The sequence below is a fragment of the Gorilla gorilla genome, chromosome 8 (genome assembly GCF_029281585.2).
Source record: "Gorilla gorilla gorilla isolate KB3781 chromosome 8, NHGRI_mGorGor1-v2.1_pri, whole genome shotgun sequence".
Lineage (NCBI taxonomy): Eukaryota > Metazoa > Chordata > Mammalia > Primates > Hominidae > Gorilla > Gorilla gorilla.
Window position 1 is genome coordinate 42,706,763 of NC_073232.2, and position 19,273 is coordinate 42,726,035.

A 19,273-nucleotide genomic window follows, 5' to 3' on the forward strand; every position below is an offset into this window, starting at 1 on the left:
AGAGCTGAGTTTTTAGATAACCTATTATGTCTATAATAATGTCACTGAAGACAGATTAGCAGTAATTGTTAAGGATGGGATCCAGATGAGTAACTTGAAGATAGTTCTTAAACTAAGGAAAATCTTAATGTATTTTGGGCCAGGTGTGATGGCTCACACCTGTAATTCCAGCACTTTGGGAGGTCAAGGCAGGTAGATTGCTTGAGCTCAGGAGTTTGAGACCAGCCTGGGCAACATGGTGAAACCTCATCTCTACAAAAAAATACAAAAATTAGCCGGGCGTGGTGGTGCATGCTTGTAGTTCCAGTTACTCCGGAGGCTGAGGTGGGAGGATTGCTTGAGCCTGGGAGGTAGAAGTTGCAGTGAGTCGAGATAGCATCACTGCACTCTAGCCTGGGTGACAGAACCAGACTCCATCTCAAAAAAAAAAGGGAGTGTTACTATATTTTGGAGGGGATTTTACATGAAAGTCAAATTAAATGAAATAACTTCCCATGCATCAGTAGAATTCATTTTCCTCTGTAGTGACTACAACAGAACTACAATTAAGATGACAGGTTGACAGTTTTTTTTTTTTTAAACCTACAATCAACATTGGTTTTAACTGCTAAGCCTCAAACCCTTCATCAAGATTTTTTTTTTTTTTTTTTTTTTTGAGACAGAGTTTTGCTCTTGTTGCCCAGACTCGAGTGCAATGGCGTGATCTCGGCTCACTGCAACCTCTGCCTCCTGGTTCAAGAGATTCTTCTGCCTCAGCCTCCCAAGTAGCTGAAGTTACAGGTGTGCACCATCACACCTGGCTAATTTTGTATTTTTAGTGGAGGTGGGGTTTCACCACGTTGGTCAGGCTGGTCTCGAACTCCTGACCTCAAGAGATCCACCCGCCTCAACCTCCCAAAGTGCTGGGATTACAGGCGTGATTCACTGCGCCTCGCCGAGATATGTTATGATATAACAAGAAATGCAAATAAAAACTTAAAAAATTTAAACCATTAAAATATTTTTGCCTTGCTAAGATTGACAAAGAATAAAAGGATTGAAACTGGCAAGGGTTTTATGAAATGGGTAGGTGTAAATCATTGCAACTGTTTTGGAGGGAAATTTGACATTTATCAAAATGTAAAAGTCATTTAGCAATTCCACATCTAGGAATTTATCGTACAGAGATACTCCCACAAGTGTGCAAAGATATAGCATTTTGTTACAATATTGTTTATAATAGAGAAAAATTAGAAATAACCTCTTATTTAACCAGTACTTAATTGGTAGACTTTCATGGCCATTCCTGGAATTAAAAGTTTGTGGTGGTGTTCTGTTGTTTTTTTAAGAGATGAGGTCTCATTCTGTTGCCAAGGCTGGAGTGTAGTGGTGTGGGCATAGCAACCTCAAACTCCTGGGCTCAAGCAATCCTCCTGCCTCAGCCTCTAAGTAGCTGAAACTATAAACATGTGCCACCACACCTTGCTCATTAATTTATTTTAATTTTTTTGTAAAGACGGGGTCTTGCTATGTTTCCCAGACTGGTCTTGAACTCCTATCCCCAAACGATCCTCCCACCTTGGCTTCCCAAAGTGCTGGGAGGTTATTAGATTTTTTTTTTTTTTCTAAAAGCAGTAGTTTAAAAGGCAGTGAGGGATGGGAATATAAAGTGGTGTCACTGCTGTGGAATATAGTCTGCCAGCTCCTCAAAAAGTTTAGGGTTACCATGTGATCTAGCAATTCTACTTCTAGGTACATACCCAAAATAATTTAAAGCAAGGAGTCATATACTTGCACACCAATGTTCATAACAGCATTTATTCACTATAGCCCAAGGTTAGAAGCAACCCAAATGTCCATCAACAAATGAATGGATAAACATGTGGTATATATAGATAATAGAATATTATTCAGCCTTAAAAAAGGAAATGAATTTCTGATACCCTGCTTATAACATGGATGAACCTTGAAAACATTATGTTGGCTGGGTGTGGTGGCTCACACCTGTAATCTCAGCACTTTGGGAGGCTGAGGCAGGCAGATTGCCTGAGTCCAGGAGTTTGAAACCAGCCTGGTCACCATGATGAAACCCCGTCTCTACTAAAAATACAAAAAACTATGGTGGTGCACGCCTGTAGTCCCAGCTACTTGGGAGGCTGAGGTGGAAGAGTCACCTGAGCCCGGAAGGTTGAGGCTGCAGTTAGCCAAGATTGCATCACTGCACTCCAGCCTGGGCAACTGGAGTTGAGACCCTGTCTCCAAAAAAAAAAAAAAAAAAAAAAAACAAACCACACACACATGTTAAGTAAAATAAGCTAGAATTGACAAATATTATATGATTCTTCTTACAGGAGATACCTAGAATAGGCAAATCCATACAGACAGAACGTAGAATAGAGGATTACCAGGGGTTGTGGGGAGGGAGAGATGGGAGTTGTTATTCAGTGGGTACAGTTTTCTGTTTGGTTTTGATGAAAAAGTTCTGGAAATGGATAGTGCTGATGGTTGTAAGGTATTGTAAATGTACTTAACACCAGTGAATTGTACACTTAAAATAATTAAAATGGTAAAATTGCTGTTTTATATATTTTACCATAATTTTAAAAATAGTCTAAATGGCTAATTTTATGTTACATGTATTTTACCACAAATTTTTTTTTTTTTAGAGATAGGTTCTCATTCTGGGGCCCAGGCTGGAGTGCAGTGGTGTGATTGTAGCTCCCTGCATCCTTGAACTCCTGGGCTTAAGTAATCCTTCCGCTTCAGCCTTATGAGTAGCTAGGACTACACAGGCACACGCTACCATGCCTGGCTAATTTTTAAACTTTTTTTGTGGAGACAGGGTCTTGCTAGGTTGCTGAGACTGGTCTTGAACTCAAGCAGTTTTCCTGCCTTGGCTTCCCAAAGTGCTGGGATTACAGATTTGAGACACTGTGCCCATCCTGTTTAACTTTCCTAATGTTATTCTTTGAAGCATAAAAGGTTTTTATTTGGATAATGTCCCATTTATTTATTCCTTTTGTTGCCTGTACTTTTGATGTCATAGCTAAACCATTGCTTTGTCCAACGTCACAAAGATTTGCTCCTGTGTTTTCTTCCCACAGTTTTTATAATTTTAGCTTTTACATTTAGGTCTTTGATCCATCTTGAGTAATTCTTTTTAATATAATGTGAAGCAGAGGTCCAGCTTCTTTCTTTGCATGTAGATAACCAGTGTCCCATGACCATTTGTGGAATGTAACAAGCAGTTCTTGCTTTTGCAGTTTTAAAGGAGTAAAGTGAAAGACTGGAGTGGTAATTTGCTAGAATGGCTAAAGTGAAGGTATTTTTCTTGGTAGCAGGAGACTTCAATAAGCAAGCATTGACAAGGAGGAGATTAAAGATAAAAGGGAGGCAATAACTGCTGGAGTAAGACATCTAGAGTTAGAAAGCATAGAATCAAAAGCATAGATAGAAAGTCTGCCTCTATAAGGCTGAAGGACGATGATTCTACCAAAGTACAAGAGGAAAAGATAAGACTAGATATTTAAAAGTTGTTGGTAGCAGGGAGGGAAGTTGAAGATATCAGAAGACACGTTCTCTGTGGGTGATAGGTTCCAGGATGGAATAGGAACAGTTTGTTCATGAGGCATTTAGTTCGAAGCTTTATTAGAATGCATTCCAATTTAGCATTGCAATTACCTGTAAAAATCAAGTCAGTAGTTGGTTGGTTGCTTATAAAGTTCAGACATCCATCAAATTGTGCTAGGCAGGAAAGACAGGTACATTGACATATACCAGATTAGTTCTACCAGGAACTTGGGCAGAATTAGAAGAAAAAAATTCTTAATATACTTAATCAGCTATATTCTTTACAACAATAACACTTTGATTCTTCCCATTTTTGCTACACTGAGGAATTCTGTAATACTCAGCCAGTCCCAAAAAATTTGCAAGATATCACCAAGCAAATAATTTTAGTAATATAGGATAAGTCTTAGATTCATCTAAGAATCCACCCTGTTTGTCATGTTAGTTTCATGTTGGTAATGATTAGTAAAAACTTTCTTCTCCATGTCTTTCTCTTGTTAAAGAAAAACCCACACACTCTCTCTTGCTCTCTCTCTTACGCTTGCTCGCTTCCTTTGTCTGTCTATGGAAGCTTTGGCTTTGTCTGGCATTGGGAGAGGTAAAGGAAAGCTCCTCTAAAGAAGTGGTAACTAAGGTGATATCCAGAGTCTTAATTTTGCAAAGTGAAAAAGAATATTCTGGGCAGAGAGAAGAGCATACGCACTAGCCTTAGGGCTAGAGGAAATACGTTCTTGAGGAAATGTTGCTGCTGTCCTGAGAGGGAAGCAGAATATAGTGTTGGAGGCTGTAAATTAGGAGACCAAGACAAAGCAGCCTGAGATACTAGAGGAATTCCTGGAGAATGAGTGTTTGAGAGAGTTTCCAAAAGGATGAGTATTGTCACAAATGTTACCAAAGGAACAAATACAATGAGAATTGAAAAATGTCATTAGATTTAGAAGCACAATAGGGCTGTGGGTAAGATTAGCAAGAGCAATTTTGAGGGAGTGATATAAGTGACTAAAGCTAGATTACAGTGGGTTCAGAGATTAGGAATCTGACAAAGTTAGCTTGAAGAGGGAAAAGAAAGATTGGTAACTGGAGGGATATACAGATTTGGGGAAATAATTTTTAATTGTAAAGGCGTTTATTTGCTCTATGAAGTAGGAGATACATTATCTACTGAGTGAAGGGAGAGGCTGAAGTGAGTTAGGGTACAGAGTGGAAGAGGAAGTAAAAGTGAAGAGCCCATTTGAAGTTGGTATTCATGAATTTTTAGTGGAACATATCTGCCCTATTTCATGACTTTCTCCCGCAGGGTTTGGTGACAGAGATATAAGCTTGGATAAAAGAGATTCATCCAGGATTGTTTTTGCCAGACAGTTGAGTTTACGCGTTTAGAAAGAATGTTGTTAAAATGATGAACTATGGAATCAAAGCTCAGTGAGAGGAGAAGTGAAGAAAGCGAAGGACTGATTGACTGCTTAAAAGCATATATGAAAAAGGGATATAGCTGAATTTGGGAGTACCATTTAAAATTGAGATATAGTTCCCGTATCATAAAATTCACGCTTTTAAAGTATGCATTTCAGTGGTTTTTAGCCTTGTGCAACTATAACTAATGTCTAGTTCCAGAACATTTTTGTCACTCAAAAAAAATCCTGTACCCATTAGGAGTCATTTCCCATTCCCCCCAGCCCCATCCCCTGGCAACCACTAATCTATTTTCTATTATCTATTGATTTGTCTATTCTGTATATTTCATAGAAGTGGCATTATATAACATGTGGCCTTTGTATCTGGCTTCTTTGACTTAATATGATGTTCCATCCATGTTGTAGCATGTATGTAGAGACAGGGTCTCACTCTGTCACCCAGGTTGGAGTGCAGTGGTGTGATCATAATTCACTGCAGCCTCAAACTCCTATGCTCAAGCGGCTCTCTTGCTTCAGCTGCCAGAGTAGCTGGAATTACAGTTGCATGCCACCATGCCCAGCTAATTTTTTAAATGTTTTGTAGAGTTGGGGTCTCACTGTGTTGCCCAGGCTGGTGTCAAACTCCTGGCCTCAAGTGACCTTTCCACCTCAGCCTCCCAAAGTGCTGGGATTACAGGCATGAGCCACTGTGCCTGGCCAGTACTTTATCCCTTTTTGTGACACAATAATATTCCAGTTTATAGACCTATCATGTTTTATGTATCCATTGATAAATTGATGGATATTTGGGTAGTTTCTACTTTTTGGCTATTATATGTAATGATGCCATAAAAAATTCTGTACAAGTTATTGTATGGACATAAGATTTAATTTCTCTTGGATATATACCTAGAAGTAAATTGCTGGGTCATTTGATAACTGTGTTTAGCATTTTGAGCAACTACCAAACTGTTTTCCAAAGTGGCTGCCCCTTTTACATTCCCATTAGCAATGTATGAGGGCTCCAGTTTCTTCACATCCTTACCAACACCTGTTATTGTCCATCCTTCAGTAGGTGTGTTTGGGTAACTTTTCAAAACTTAAGCAGTAAGCAGAATTTTTTTCTTATAAAATATTAGCATTATGTAGCTCAGGCTAAAGACCCCATGACTTCCACCATAGTCAGTTCCTATACCTTACCTGGAAAGAACGTTGTTTTGTTTGGTATGGTTTTTTAAAGAATTTTTTGAAGTTCTCAATGTAGGTGGCTTTCAATATAGCCTCCTTACATTAATCCAACTGTTTTCATAGAAGCAGTATAATAAATTTGATTAGTTTTTTCCTTCCCAACCTCTAACAGTAGAATGTGACATTTAAAAAAAATTACAATATCCATTACTAAAGATGATACTAAGCAAGAAAATGAACTAAATGCCTTCAGTAAAGGTTTATTGTCCTATATATTAAATATTATGGCTTTAAAAATAACAGCTATTAGTCTCCATGTAATGAAACATTATCAATAAAACTAATATTCCTCTTATTCTTAGTGCCTGGCTCTCTGGCTATGAAAATCCTGTGGTGTCTCGAATTAATATGAGAATACAAGATCTAACAGGACTAGATGTTTCCACAGCAGAGGAATTACAGGTAGGTAATCACATTATCCTTAAGTCATTTTTACATTTCAGGAGATGCTTCAGAGGAGATTTCCTGACACTGAACAGGCAGTCCTCAATTTGCATGATAGTTTGGGACCTTAAAAAGTGACCCTGTAAGCTGCAACCATGCAAAGTGATTTTAATAATGGGAAAAATTGTGATTGTTCTGTGACTTTTAAATTTCTTGTCAAAACATGAAAACTCTTATCTAGGGAAATGAAAAATATATACCACTAATACTTACTAAGTACACTGTAATTTTTTTTTTCTATCCCCCAGGCCTCACTTTGCCTGTCAAGTGGCCAGGGTGGGTTTTAAAAAATAGTGTTTTTTTTTTCTTTTTATTTATTTATTTTTAAGCAAATAGTTTTCCTTTATTTGTAATAGTGAAACATAGGACTTTTTTCATCACTTCTCTTTTTCTGTTAACTTTTATGTCTGTAAATCATTTGTCATCAAAAGTAGCTGTCCCAAAATAATTCTTCTTCACTCCGTCATAATCACAACTTGACTCAAAATATCTGTAGTAAACAGGTATATATAGGAATGTTAGTTATAGGGAATAAACATAAAATCCATGAATAATAATCTCACTTGGTTTCAATAGTAAAAAAAAAAAAAAAAAATAAGCATAGGCCTATAAACCAGAGAAAAGAAACAGCTTAGTCTTCCCCTTTGTCAGCGTTATTTACTATTCCTTAGTCTTTTCTTGTAGAAAAATACTTTTTAAAATATTTGAGTTCCCTTTTCTGTATTAGATTTTTTTTTTGAAGTTATCAAAATGTGCACTAAAAAAACCAATGCCTTTATTTTAGCCTTTCTGGTTGCAAATTTTTTTTTTTTTTTGAGATAGAGTCTGGCTCTGTGGCCCAGGCTGGAGTGCAGTGACATGATCTCGGCTCACTACAACCCCTGTCTTCTGGTTCAAGCAATTCTCCTGCCTCAGCCTCCCAAGTAGCTGGGATTACAGGCATGCGCCACCACACCGAGCTAATTTTGTATTTTTAGTAGAGACGGGGTTTCACCATGTTGGCCAGGCTGCTCTTGAACTCCTGACCTCAAGTGATCCACCTGCCTTGGCCTCCCAAAGTGCTGGGATTACACAGGCATGAGGCACTGTGCCTGGCCTGGTTGCAAAATTCTAAGACAGATGCAGTCAATATGCAGCTCATAAATTCATTAGAAAGGTGATACTTTTGCTTCTTTTCAACCTTTGTTTTTCTTTTTAAGACAGTCTCACTGGAGTCCAGTGGTGCAATCTTGGATCAGTGCGACCTCTGCTTCCTGGGCTCAAGTGCTTCTCCTGCCTCAGCGTCCCAGGTAGCTGGGACCATGGGCACATGCCGCCACGCCTAGCTAATTTTTGTATTTTTAGTAGAGATGGGGTTTCACCATGTTGGCCAGGCTGGTCTTGAACTCCTGGCCTCAAGTGATCTGCCTGCCTTGGCCTCCTGAAGTGTTGGGATTACAGGCATGAGCCACTGTGCCTGACCTCTTTTCAACTTTAAATAATAAACTGTTGTCCGGGTCTGGTAGCTCATGCCTGTAATCCCAGCACTTTGGGAGGCCGAGCCAGGTGGATCACCTGAAGTCAGGAGTTCGAGACCAGCCTGACCAACATGGAGAAACCCCGTCTCTACTAAAAAATACAAAAAAATTAGCCGGGCGTGGTGGCACATGACTGTAATTCCAGCTACTTGGCAGGCTGAGGTAGGAGAATTGCTTGAACCCAGGAGGTGGAGGTTGCGGTGAGCCGAGATTGCGCCATTGCACTCCAGCCTGGGCAACGAGAGCAAAACTCTGTTTCAGAAATAAATAAATAAATAAACTGTTAATTTATCAGAAGACCAAAATGTATTCTGAAAGACAGTTAATTCCCTTTTTCTAATTAAGTTTTAAAAATGTATTTTGTGTGTGTGTGTGTGTGTATGTGTGTGTGTGTTTTACAGTGACACAGTTTGATGCCATCCTACTCCGTCTTTGTCAGAACACGTGGTCTTCTCTTCTGTTTTTTTTTTTCTATCTCAAAATTATGAAAGCTTTTATTTATAGCGCTTGCAGTTTTTTAAAAGTGAGATTCATAAAACTGTGTTCACCCAACACACTGAATCCTACTATCATGACTTGGCATGAAAAACAGCAACCCACTCAGAGTCCAGTAACACTGTGCCCTCCCCTGTGATGCAAACCTGCCAGGTTTATTCAGTGTTTGACTGTTGTTCAGTATTCATCCAACATCATTTTTGATACATGTGGTGCTAAATGTTGGGAATGCAAACCTGAATAAGGTATCGTCCTGATTCCTGCCTAATGGTTTTCCTGGGTTTCACTGGCTATGATTTCTGATTCTTCCCTCCCTCCCTCCCTCCCTTCTCTCCCTCCCTCCCTCCCTCCCTTCTCTCCCTCCCTCCCTCCCTCCCTTCTCTCCCTCCCTCCCTCCCTTCTCTCCCTCCCTCCCTCCCTCCCTTCTCTCCCTCCCTCCCCTCCTCTCTCCCTCCCTCCCTTCCTCTCTCTCTCCCTTCCTTCCTTCCATATTTCCTTCCTTCCGTGTTTGCTTGCTTCCTTCCTTTCTTCCTTCCCTTCCCTCCCTCCCTCCCTCCATTCTTCCCTCCTTTCCTTTCTTTCTTCTTCTCTCTCTTCCTCCCTCCCACCCTCTTTTTTTACTTCCTTCCTTCCTCTCTCCCTCTCCCCTCCCCCTCCCTGACTCCCTTCTTTCCTTCCTTCCTTCCTTCCCTTTTTTTTTTTATACTTTAAGTTCTAGGGTACATGTGCACAACGTGCAGGTTTGTTACATAGGTATACATGTGCCATGTTGGTTTGCTGCACCCATCAATTCATCATTTACATTAGGTATTTCTCCTAATGCTATTCCTCCCCCAGCCCCCCACCCTCCGACAGGCCCCGGTGTGTGATGTTCTCTGCCCTGTGTCCAAGTGTTATCATTGTTCAATTTCCACCTATGAGTGAGAACATGTGGTGTTTGGTTTTCTATCCTTGTGAGAGTTTGCTGAGAATGATGGTTTCCAGCTTCATCCATGTCCCTGCAAAGGACATGAACTCATCCTTTTTTATGGCTGCATGGTATTCCATGGTGCACATGTGCCACATTTTCTTAATCCGGTCTATTACTGATGGACATTTGGGTTGGTTCCAAGTCTTTGCTATTGTGAATAGTGCCACAGTAAACATATGTGTATATGTGTCTTTATAGTAGCGTGATTTATAATCCTTTGGGTATTTACCCAGTAATGGGATTGCTGGGTCAAATGGTATTTCTACTTCTGGATCCTTGAGAAATCACCACACTGTCTTCTACAATGGTTGAACTAATTTACACTCCCACCAACAGTGTAAAAGCATTCCTATTTCTCCATATCCTCTCCAGCATCTGTTGTTTCCTCACTTTTTAATGATTGCCATTCTAACTGGCATGAGATGGTATCTCATTGTGGTTTTGCTTTGCATTTCTCTTATGACCAGTGATGATGACCATTTTTTCATGTGTCTGTTGGCTGCATAAATGTCTTCTTTTGAGAAGTGTCTGTTCATATCCTTTGCCCACTTTTTGATGGGGCTGTTTTTTTCTTGTAAATTTAAGTTCTTTGTAGATCCTGGATATCAGTCATTTGTCCGATGGGTAGATTGCAAAAATTTTCTCCCATTCTGTAGGTTGCCTGTTCACTCTGATGGTAGTTTCTTTTGCCATGCAGAAGCTCTTTAGTTTAATTAGATCCCATTTGTATATTTTGGCTTTTGTAGCCATTGCTTTTGGTGTTTTAGTCATGAAGTCTTTGCCCATGCCTATGTCCTGAATGGTATTGCCTAGGTTTTCTTCTAGGGTTTTTATGGTTTTAGGTGTAACATTTAAGTCTTTAATCCATCTTGAATTAATATTTGTATAAGGTGTAAGGAAGGGATCCAGTTTCAGCTTTCTACATATGGCTAGCCAGTTTTCCCAGCACCGTTTATTAAATAGGGAATCCTTTCCCCATTTCTTGTTTTTGTCAGGTTTGTCAAAGATCAGATGGTTGTAGATGTGTGTTGTTATTTCTGAGGCCTCTGTTCTGTTCTATTGGTCTATATCTCTGTTTTGGTACCAGTACTATGCTATTTTGGTTACTGTAGCCTTGTAGTATAGTTTGAAGTCAGGTAGCATGATGCCTCCAGCTTTGTTCTTTTGCCTTAGGATTGTCTTGGCTATGTGGGCTCTTTTATGGTTCCATATGAACTTTAAAGTAGATTTTTCCAATTCTGTGAAGAAAGTCATTGGTAGCTTGATGGGGATGGCATTGAATCTGTAAATTACCTTGGGCAGTATGGCCATTTTCAGGATATTGATTCTTCCTATCCATGAGCATGGAATGTTCTTCCATTTGTTTGTGTCCTCTTTTATTTCGTTGAGCAGTGGTTTGTAGTTCTCCTTGAAGAGGCTCTTCACATCCCTTGTAAGTTGGATTCCTAGGTATTTTATTCTCTTTGTAGCAATTGTGAATGGGAGTTCACTCATGATTTGGCTCTGTCTGTTATTGGTATATAGGAATGCTTGATTTTTGCACATCGATTTTGTATCCTGAGACTTTGCTGAAGTTGCTTATCAGCTTAAGGAGATTTTGGGCTGAGACAGTGGGGTTTTCTAAATATACAATCATGTCATCTGCAAACAGGGACAATTTGACTTCCTGTTTTCCTAATTGAATACCCTTTATTTCTTTCTCTTGCCTTATTGCCCTGGCCAGAACTTCCAACACTATGTTGAATAGGAGTGGTGAGGGAGGGTATCCTTGTCTTGTGCCGGATTTCAAACAGTGCTTCCAGTTTTTGCCCATTCAGTATGATATTGGCTGTGGGTTTGTCATAAATAGCTCTTATTATTTTGAGATATGTTCCATCAATACCTAGTTTATCGCGTTTTCAGCATGAAGGGCTGTTGAATTTTGTTAAAGGCCTTTTCTGCATCTATTGAGATAATGTGGTTTTTGTCATTGGTTCTGTTTATGTGATGGATTACGTTTATTGATTTGTGTATGTTGAACCAGCCTTGCATCCCAGGGATGAAGCTGACTTGATTGTGGTGGATAAGCTTTTTGATGTGCTACTGGATTTGGTTTGCTAGTATTTTATTGAGGATTTTTGCGTCGATGTTCATCAGCGATATTGGCCTAAAATTCTCTTTTTTTGTTGTGTCTCTGCCAGGCTTTGGTATCAGGATGATACTGGCCTCATAAAATGAGTTAGGGAGGATTCCCTCTTTTTCTGTTGATTGGAATAGTTTCAGAAGGAATGGTACCAGCTCCTCTTAGTACCTCTGATAGAATTCGGCTGTGAATCCATCTGGTCCTGAACTTTTTTTAGTTGGTAGGCTGTTATTGCCTCAATTTCAGAGTCTGTTATTTTTCTATTCAGAGATTCAACTTCTTCCTGGTTTGGTCTTGGGTGTATGTGTCCAGGAATTTATCCATTTCTTCTAGATTTTCTAGTTTATTTGCATAGAGGTATTTATAGTATTCTCTGATGGTAGTTTGTATTTCTGTGGGATCGGTGGTGATATCCCCTTTATCATTTTTTACTGTGTCTATTTGATTATTCTCTCTTTTCTTCATTAGTCTTGCTAGCTGTCTATCAATTTTGTTGATCTTTTCAAAAAACCAGCTCCTGGATTCATTGATTTTTTGAAGGGTTTTTTATGTCTGTATCTCTTTCAGTTCTGCTTTGATCTGAGTTATTTCTTGCCTTCTGCTAGCTTTTGAATTTGTTTGCTCTTGCTTCTCTTGTTCTTTTAATTGTGATGTTAGGGTGTCGATTTTATGTCTTTCTTGCTTTCTCTTGTGGGCATTTAGTGCTATAAATTTTCCTCTACACTGCTTTAAATGTGTCCCAGAGATTCTGGTACGTTGTGTCTTTGTTCTCATCGGTTTCAAAGAACATGTTTATTTCTGCCTTCATTTCGTTATTTACCCAGTAGTTATTCAGGAGCAGGTTGTTCAGTTTCCATGTAGTTGTGTGGTTTTGAGTGAGTTTCTTAATCCTGAGTTCTAATTTGATTGCACTGTGGTCTGAGAGACAGTTTGTTGTGATTTCTGTTCTTCTACATTTGCTGAGGAGTGCTTTACTTCCAATTATGTGGTCAGTTTTAGAATAAGTACAATGTGGTGCTGAGAAGAATGTATATTCTGTTGATTTGGGGTGGAGAGAGTTCTGTAGATGTCTATTATAATGGTCTGCTTAGTGCAGAGCTGAGTTCCAGTCCTGGATATTCTTGTTAACCTTCTGTCTTGTTGATCTAATATTGACAGTAGAGTGTTAAAGTCTCTCATTATTATTGTGTGAGAGTCTAAGTCTCTTTTTAGGACTCTAAGGACTTGCCTTATGAATCTGGGTGCCCCTGTATTGGGTGCATATATATTTAGAATAGTTAGCACTTCTTGTTGAATTGATCCCTATATCATTATGTAATGGCCTTATTTGTCTCTTTTGATCTGTGTTGGTTTAAAGTCTGTTTGATCAGAGACTAGGATTGCAGCCCCTGCTTTTTTTTTTTTTTTCTTTCCATTTGCTTCGTAGATCTTCCTCCATCCATTTATTTTGAGCCTATGTGTGTCTGCACATGAGATGTGTCTCCTGATGGGTCTTGACTCTTTATCCAATTTGCCAGTCTGTGCCTTTTCATTGGGGGCATTTAGCCCATTTACATTTAAGGCTAATATTGTTATATGTGAATTTGATCCTGTCATTATGATGTTCGCTGGTTATTTTGCTCGTTAATTGATGCGGTTTCTTCATAGCATTGATGGTCTTTATAATTTGGCATGTTTTTGCAGTGGCTGGTACCAGTTATTCCTTTCCATGTTTAGTGCTTCCTTCAGGAGCTCTTGTAAGACAGGCCTGGTGGTGACAAAATCTCTCAGCATTTGCTTGTCTGCAAAGGATTTTATTTCTCCTTTATTTACAAAGCTTAGTTTGGCTGGATACGAAATTCTGGGTTGAAAATTCTTTTTTTTTTTTTAAGAATGTTGAATATTGGCCCCCACTCTCTTCTTGCTTATAGGGTTTCTGCAGAGAGATCCACTGTTAGTCTGATGGGCCTCCCTTTGTGGGTAACCCAACCTTTCTCTCTGGCTGCCCTTCACATTTTTTCCTTCATTTCAGCCTTGGTGAATCTGACAATTATGTGTCTTGTGGTTGCTCTTCTCGAGAAGTATCTTTGTGGTGTTCTCTGTATTTCTGAATTTGACTGTTGGCCTGCCTTGCTAGGTTGGGGAAATTCTCCTGGATAATTTCCTGAATAGTGTTTTTCAGCCTGTTTCCATTCTCCCCGTCACTTTCAGGTGTACACCAATCAAACATAGATTTGGTCTTTTTAGATAGTCCCATATTTCTTGGAGGCTTTATTTGTTTATTTCTACTCATTTTTCTCTAAACTTGTCTTCTCGCTTTATTTCATTAATTCCATCTTCAATCACTGATACCCTTTGTTCCACTTGATCAAATCGGCTACTGAAGCTTGTGCATGCACCATGAAGTTCTTGTGCCATGGTTTTCAGCTCCATCAGGTCATTCAAGGTCTTCTCTACACTGTTTGTTCTAGTTAGCCATTCATCTAACCTTTTTTCAAGGGTTTTAGCTTCCTTGCGATGGCTTAGAACATGCTCCTTTAGCTGGGAGGTTTGTTATTACCGACCTTCTGAAGCCTACTTCTGTCAACTCATCAAAGTCATTCTCCGTCCAGCTTTGTTCTGTTGCTTGTGAGGAGCTGCAGTCCTTTGGAGGAGAGGAGGTGCTCTGATTTTTAGAAGTTTCAGCTTTTCTCCTCTGGTTTCTCCCCATCTTTGTGGTTTTGTCTACCTTTGGCCTTCGATGTTGGTGACCTACAGATGGGGTTTTGGTGTAGATGACCTTTTTGTTGATGTTGATGCTATTCCTTTCTGTTAGTTTTCCTTCTAACAGTCAGGTCCCTCAGCTGCAGGTCTGTTGGAGTTTGCTGGAGGTCCATTCCAGACCCTGTTTGCCTGGGTATCACCAGCAGAGGATGCAGAACAGCAAATATTGCTGCCTGATCCTTCCTCTGGAAGCTTCATCCCAGAGGGGCACCCGCCTGTATGAGGTGTCTGTCGGCCCCTCCTGGGAGATGTCCCCCAGTTAGGCTACACGGGGGTCAGGGACCCTCTTGAGGAGGCAGTCTTTGGTTCTCAGAGCTCAAATGCCATCCTGGGAGAACCACTGCTCTCTTCAGAGCTGTCAGACAGGGACGTTTAAGTCTGCAGAAGTTGTCTGCTGGCTTTTGTTCAGCTATGCCCTGCCCACAGAGGTGGAGTCTACAGAGGCAGTAGGCCTTGCTTGAGCTGTGGTGGGCTTTGCCCAGTTTGAGCTTTCTGGCCATTTTGTTTGCCTAATCAAGCCTCAGCAATGGTGGACACCCCTCCTCCAGCCAGGCTGCAACCTCTCAGGTCCATCTCAGACTGCTGCACTAGCAGTGAGCAAGGCTCCATGGGCATGGGACCCACTGAGCCAGGCACAGGAAAGAATCTCCTGGTCTGCCAGTTGCTAAGACTGTGGGAAAAGCGCCGTATGTGGGCAGGATTGTCCCGTTTTTCCAGGTACAGTCTGTCATGGCTTCCCTTTGCTAGGAAAGGGAAATTCCCTGACCCTTTGTGCTTCCTGGGTGAGGCAATGCCCCGCCCTGCTTTGGCTCATTCTCCATGGTCTGCACCCACTGTCCAACCAGTCCCAATGAGATGAACCAGGTACCCTCAGTTGGAAATGCAGAAATCCCACATGTGAGTGAGAACATGTGATATTTGTCTATGCTGGGCTTATTTTACTAATATAATGAACTCCAGTTCCATCCATGTGATAAGATTACATTCTTCTTATGGCTGAATAGTGTTTCATTATATATAAGCACCACATTTTCTTTATCCATTCATCTGTTGATGGACACTTAGGTTGATTCCATATGTTAGCTCTTGTGAATAGTCCTGCAATAAACATGGGAATGCGGATATCTCTTCATCATGCTAATTTCCTTTCTTTTGGATATATACTTGGCACTGGGATTACTGGATCATATGGTAGATCTATTTTTAGTTTTTAAAGGAACCTCTGTACTGTTCTCCATAGTGATTGTACTAATTTACATTCCCACCAGCAGTGTATGAGCATGCCCCTTTCTCTTCATCTTTGCCAGTGTCTGTTATTTCTGGGTTTTTTTGTTTGTTTTTTCTTGAGATGTAGTCCTACTCTGTTGCCCAGGCTGGAGTGCAGTGGTGTGATCTTGGCTCACTGCAACCTCCACCTCCTGGGTTAATGCAGTTCTCCTGCCTCAGCCTCCTGTGTAACTGGGATTACAGGCCCCTGCCACCACGCCCAGCTAATTTTTATATTTTTAGTAGAGACAGGGTTTTACCATGTTGGCCAGGCTGGTCTCGTACTCCTGACCTCAGGTGATCCATCCACTTTGGCCTCCCAAAGTGCTGGAATTACAGGTGTGAGCCACTGTGCCTGGCCAGGATGCTGAATTTTTTTGAAAGCTTTTTCTGCATTTGCAGAGATGATCATATGGTTTTTAATTCTGTTTATGTGGTGAATTACATTTATTGAACCAACCTTGCACCCCACAAATAAAGCCTAATTGATTATAGTAAATTAACTTTTTGATGTGCTGCTAGGTTTTGTTTTCTAGTATTTTTCTGAGTATTTTGTGTCTGTGTTCATCAGGAATATCAGCCTGAAGTTTTCTTTTTTCATTATGTCTGTGATGAGTTTTGGTATCAGAATGATGATGCTGGCTTCATAAAATGAGTTAAGGAAAGATTCCTTCTCAATCTTTTGGAATAATTTCAGTAGGATTGATACTAGCTCTTCTTTGTATGTCTGGTAAAATTCAGCTGTGAATCCATCCAGTCCAGAGCTTTTTTTGGTTAGTAGGTTGTTTTTTTGTTTTTAATTAAAATTGAATTTCAATTTCAGAATTCCTTATTGGTCTGTTCAGGGTTTCAGTTTTTTTTGTGTTTCAGTCTTGGGAGGTTGTGTGTTTCCAGGAATGTATCCATTTCTTCTAGGTTTTTTATAAAAGTTTCTGTGCATAGAGGTGTTCATAATAATCTCTGAGGACTTTTTATATTTCTTTGGGGTCAGTTGTAATGTCACCTTTGTTATTTCTGATTGTGCTTATTTGGATCTTTTTTCTTTGTTAATCTAGCTACCTTGCTGTTTCTAGAATTCTTTATTTGTCTTTGATGTTTGACAGTCTGACTGAAATGTGCTTCAGAGGGGACTTTTTTTGGTTGAATCTATTTGGGGACTTTTGAACTTCCTGGAGTTGGATACCCTTATCTCTTCCCCAGACTTGGGTAGTTTTCAGCTATTATTAAATAGGTTTTCTATGCCTTTTACCTTTCTTCTCCTTTTGGAACTCCTGTAATACAAATGTTTAATAGTGTCCCAGAAGTCTTGTAGGCTCTCTTTATCCTTTTTCATTATTGTTTCCTTTTTTTTTCCCCTCTGAGTAATATCAAATAATGTATCTTCAGGTTCAGAGATTGTTTTGCTTAATCAAGTGTGCTGGTGCAGCTTTGTATTGTATTTTTAATTTCATTCATTGAATTCTTTTTTTTTTTTTTTTTTTTCTGAGACGGAGTCTCGCTCTGTCGCCACGCTGGAGTGCAGTGGCAAGATCTTGGCTCACTGCAACCTCCGCCTCCCAGGTTCAAGCGATTCTCCTGCCTCAGCCTCCCGCATTCATTGAATTCTTCAGCTGCAGGTGTTTTGTTTGGTTCTTTTTTATGATATCTTTCTTTGTTGAAATTCTGATTCATATCATGAATTGTTTTCCTGATTTCATTGAATTATCTATCTGTATTTTCATCTGTTTGAGTTTCCTTAAGATCATTATTTGAATTTTTTTCTAGCTAGGTGTTGATTTCCTTTTCATTTGGGCTTGTAACTAGAGAGTTACATTCTCAGCAGTGTCATATTTCATTGCTTTTTAATGTTTCTTGTTTCCTGCATTGATGTCTGTGCATCTAGTGGAACAATCGGCTCTTTTAAACTTTCTGCTTCTGTTGGGCTGTTTGGGAAGGGTTTGGTGACTCTGTTTCCAGGTAGGTTCAGTACTGTAGTCTCTTATAGCCTATTCAGCTGCATTCATTGTCAAAATAACTGTGGGTGCCTCAACAGCCTAGGCTGGAGAAGTTTGCAGTGGTGGTAGCTGTGGAGTAGATTGTTAATATCTTCGGTGGCAAGAGCTTTTGGAATCCTTCCATTCTTGTTTTCCCCACAATAGGGAGTTTTAGCCAGTGGGAGTCATCTTGGTGGCAGGTCTTACATATCCTACAAGCAGCTGCCATGGTGCTGCAATCCAGGTGCAAGCGTTTGGAGTGGCTTTGGGGCTAGGATCCTGGGCTCAGGGTCTTGCATACTATTGTAACACCTGGGTGTTAGGGTACAGGGTCACTCTCTATGGCAGGGTTGGATGTAGGTTTCCTATAGTGCCAGGATCTGTGACTCTGAGGCACCCTCTAGCTGCTTGGGAAAAGAGTGTCAGGTTGTAGCTGTGAGTCTACCCCTGGCGGACAGGGCACAGCCCTGGCCCAACTCCAGGGAAGAGAGGATGCTCTGGAGGTTTGAGTCTGGGATGCAGGGTTTGGCTCTAATTTAGGAGGCTGAGCCAATAGGGCTTAGTGGCAACTCCTATCCCTGGGGATGAGGCACCATGATGAGGTGCCCTGGATGAGGCACCAGGTTCTAGTAGTCACTCTAGAACCTGGATTGGTGGAGCTCAGATGGATCCCAGACTCTGGGGCCAGGTACAGCAGGAACAGGCACCCCTGAATGGCCAAGCATGCCTGTTGTTTGGGCCCTGTGGGGCAGAGAGCACCACAGCAATGACTTCACTCCCTAGAAAGAGAAGTGTCTCAGCAGTGCAGACTCTCCAGGGAAGCAGGGTACTAGAGTTATTTGCCCTGCAGGTCACATTTCTCAGCTTAGCCACTGCTCTGTTTCCCTGGGTCTCTGGGTACTACTTCAGCCCTGGGATGTGCAGCTGCTCAACTTGGCCAGTGCAACAATTCCCCAAGGGTGATGTGCTGTTTCAGCTCAGGCTCAGGGGACGTGACTGTTCTGGGTGGCCCAGACATCTCATGGCATGCAGGGTTCTGCCAAAGTACTATTTTCTTGGGAGGGAGTACATGGCTGCAGCTCCTGCCTCAGGGAGTTGGGGGAGGGGTGGGTAGAGCAGTTCCACCTCTCTTGACCCCACCAGGAAGGGTGTAACAGCTGCTGGCAGCTCTGCTTGGGAATGTCAGGCCTTCAAGTAGGCCTTCATTCCTGGCTTAGCTTCAGGGATGAAGGGGTGCTGTGGCTACTGGCCCCCAGAGCAAGACACACTCCAGCAGTTCCAGTTCCACCAGTATTCTCCTTCTGGTTTCATCAGCAGCACTCTTAATTATGTTCTCCTTTGACTTTGTCAGCATTTTATTGTGTTGTGTGATTGAGGGAAAGAGTTAAGTATCATTCTCTTCACTTTAACAAATAAGAAAACTGAGATTATATCCAAAGTTACATTGTAATTAAGAGAGCTGGAACTTGAACTCAGACCAAATATTTTTCTTAAATTTTGGTGCGTCACACTGGGACATTGTCGCAAGCAACTGAAGTTGTTAGGGCCCTTCG

At 40.7% G+C, this 19,273-nt stretch overlaps 1 protein-coding gene across 4 annotated transcripts in view; it reads left to right on the top strand.

Annotated features, from left to right (window-relative positions):
* The window catches only part of P4HA1 (prolyl 4-hydroxylase subunit alpha 1), a 90,394-nt gene that overhangs the window by 61,198 nt on the left and 9,923 nt on the right, over window positions 1-19,273 (top strand). For all 4 annotated transcript variants that reach the window (XM_019034557.4, XM_019034556.4, XM_063709734.1 and 1 more), the window contains one exon: window positions 6,494-6,593. In XM_019034557.4, coding sequence (XP_018890102.1) covers window positions 6,494-6,593 — 100 coding nt within the window. The remainder of the gene's footprint in view (window positions 1-6,493; window positions 6,594-19,273) is intronic.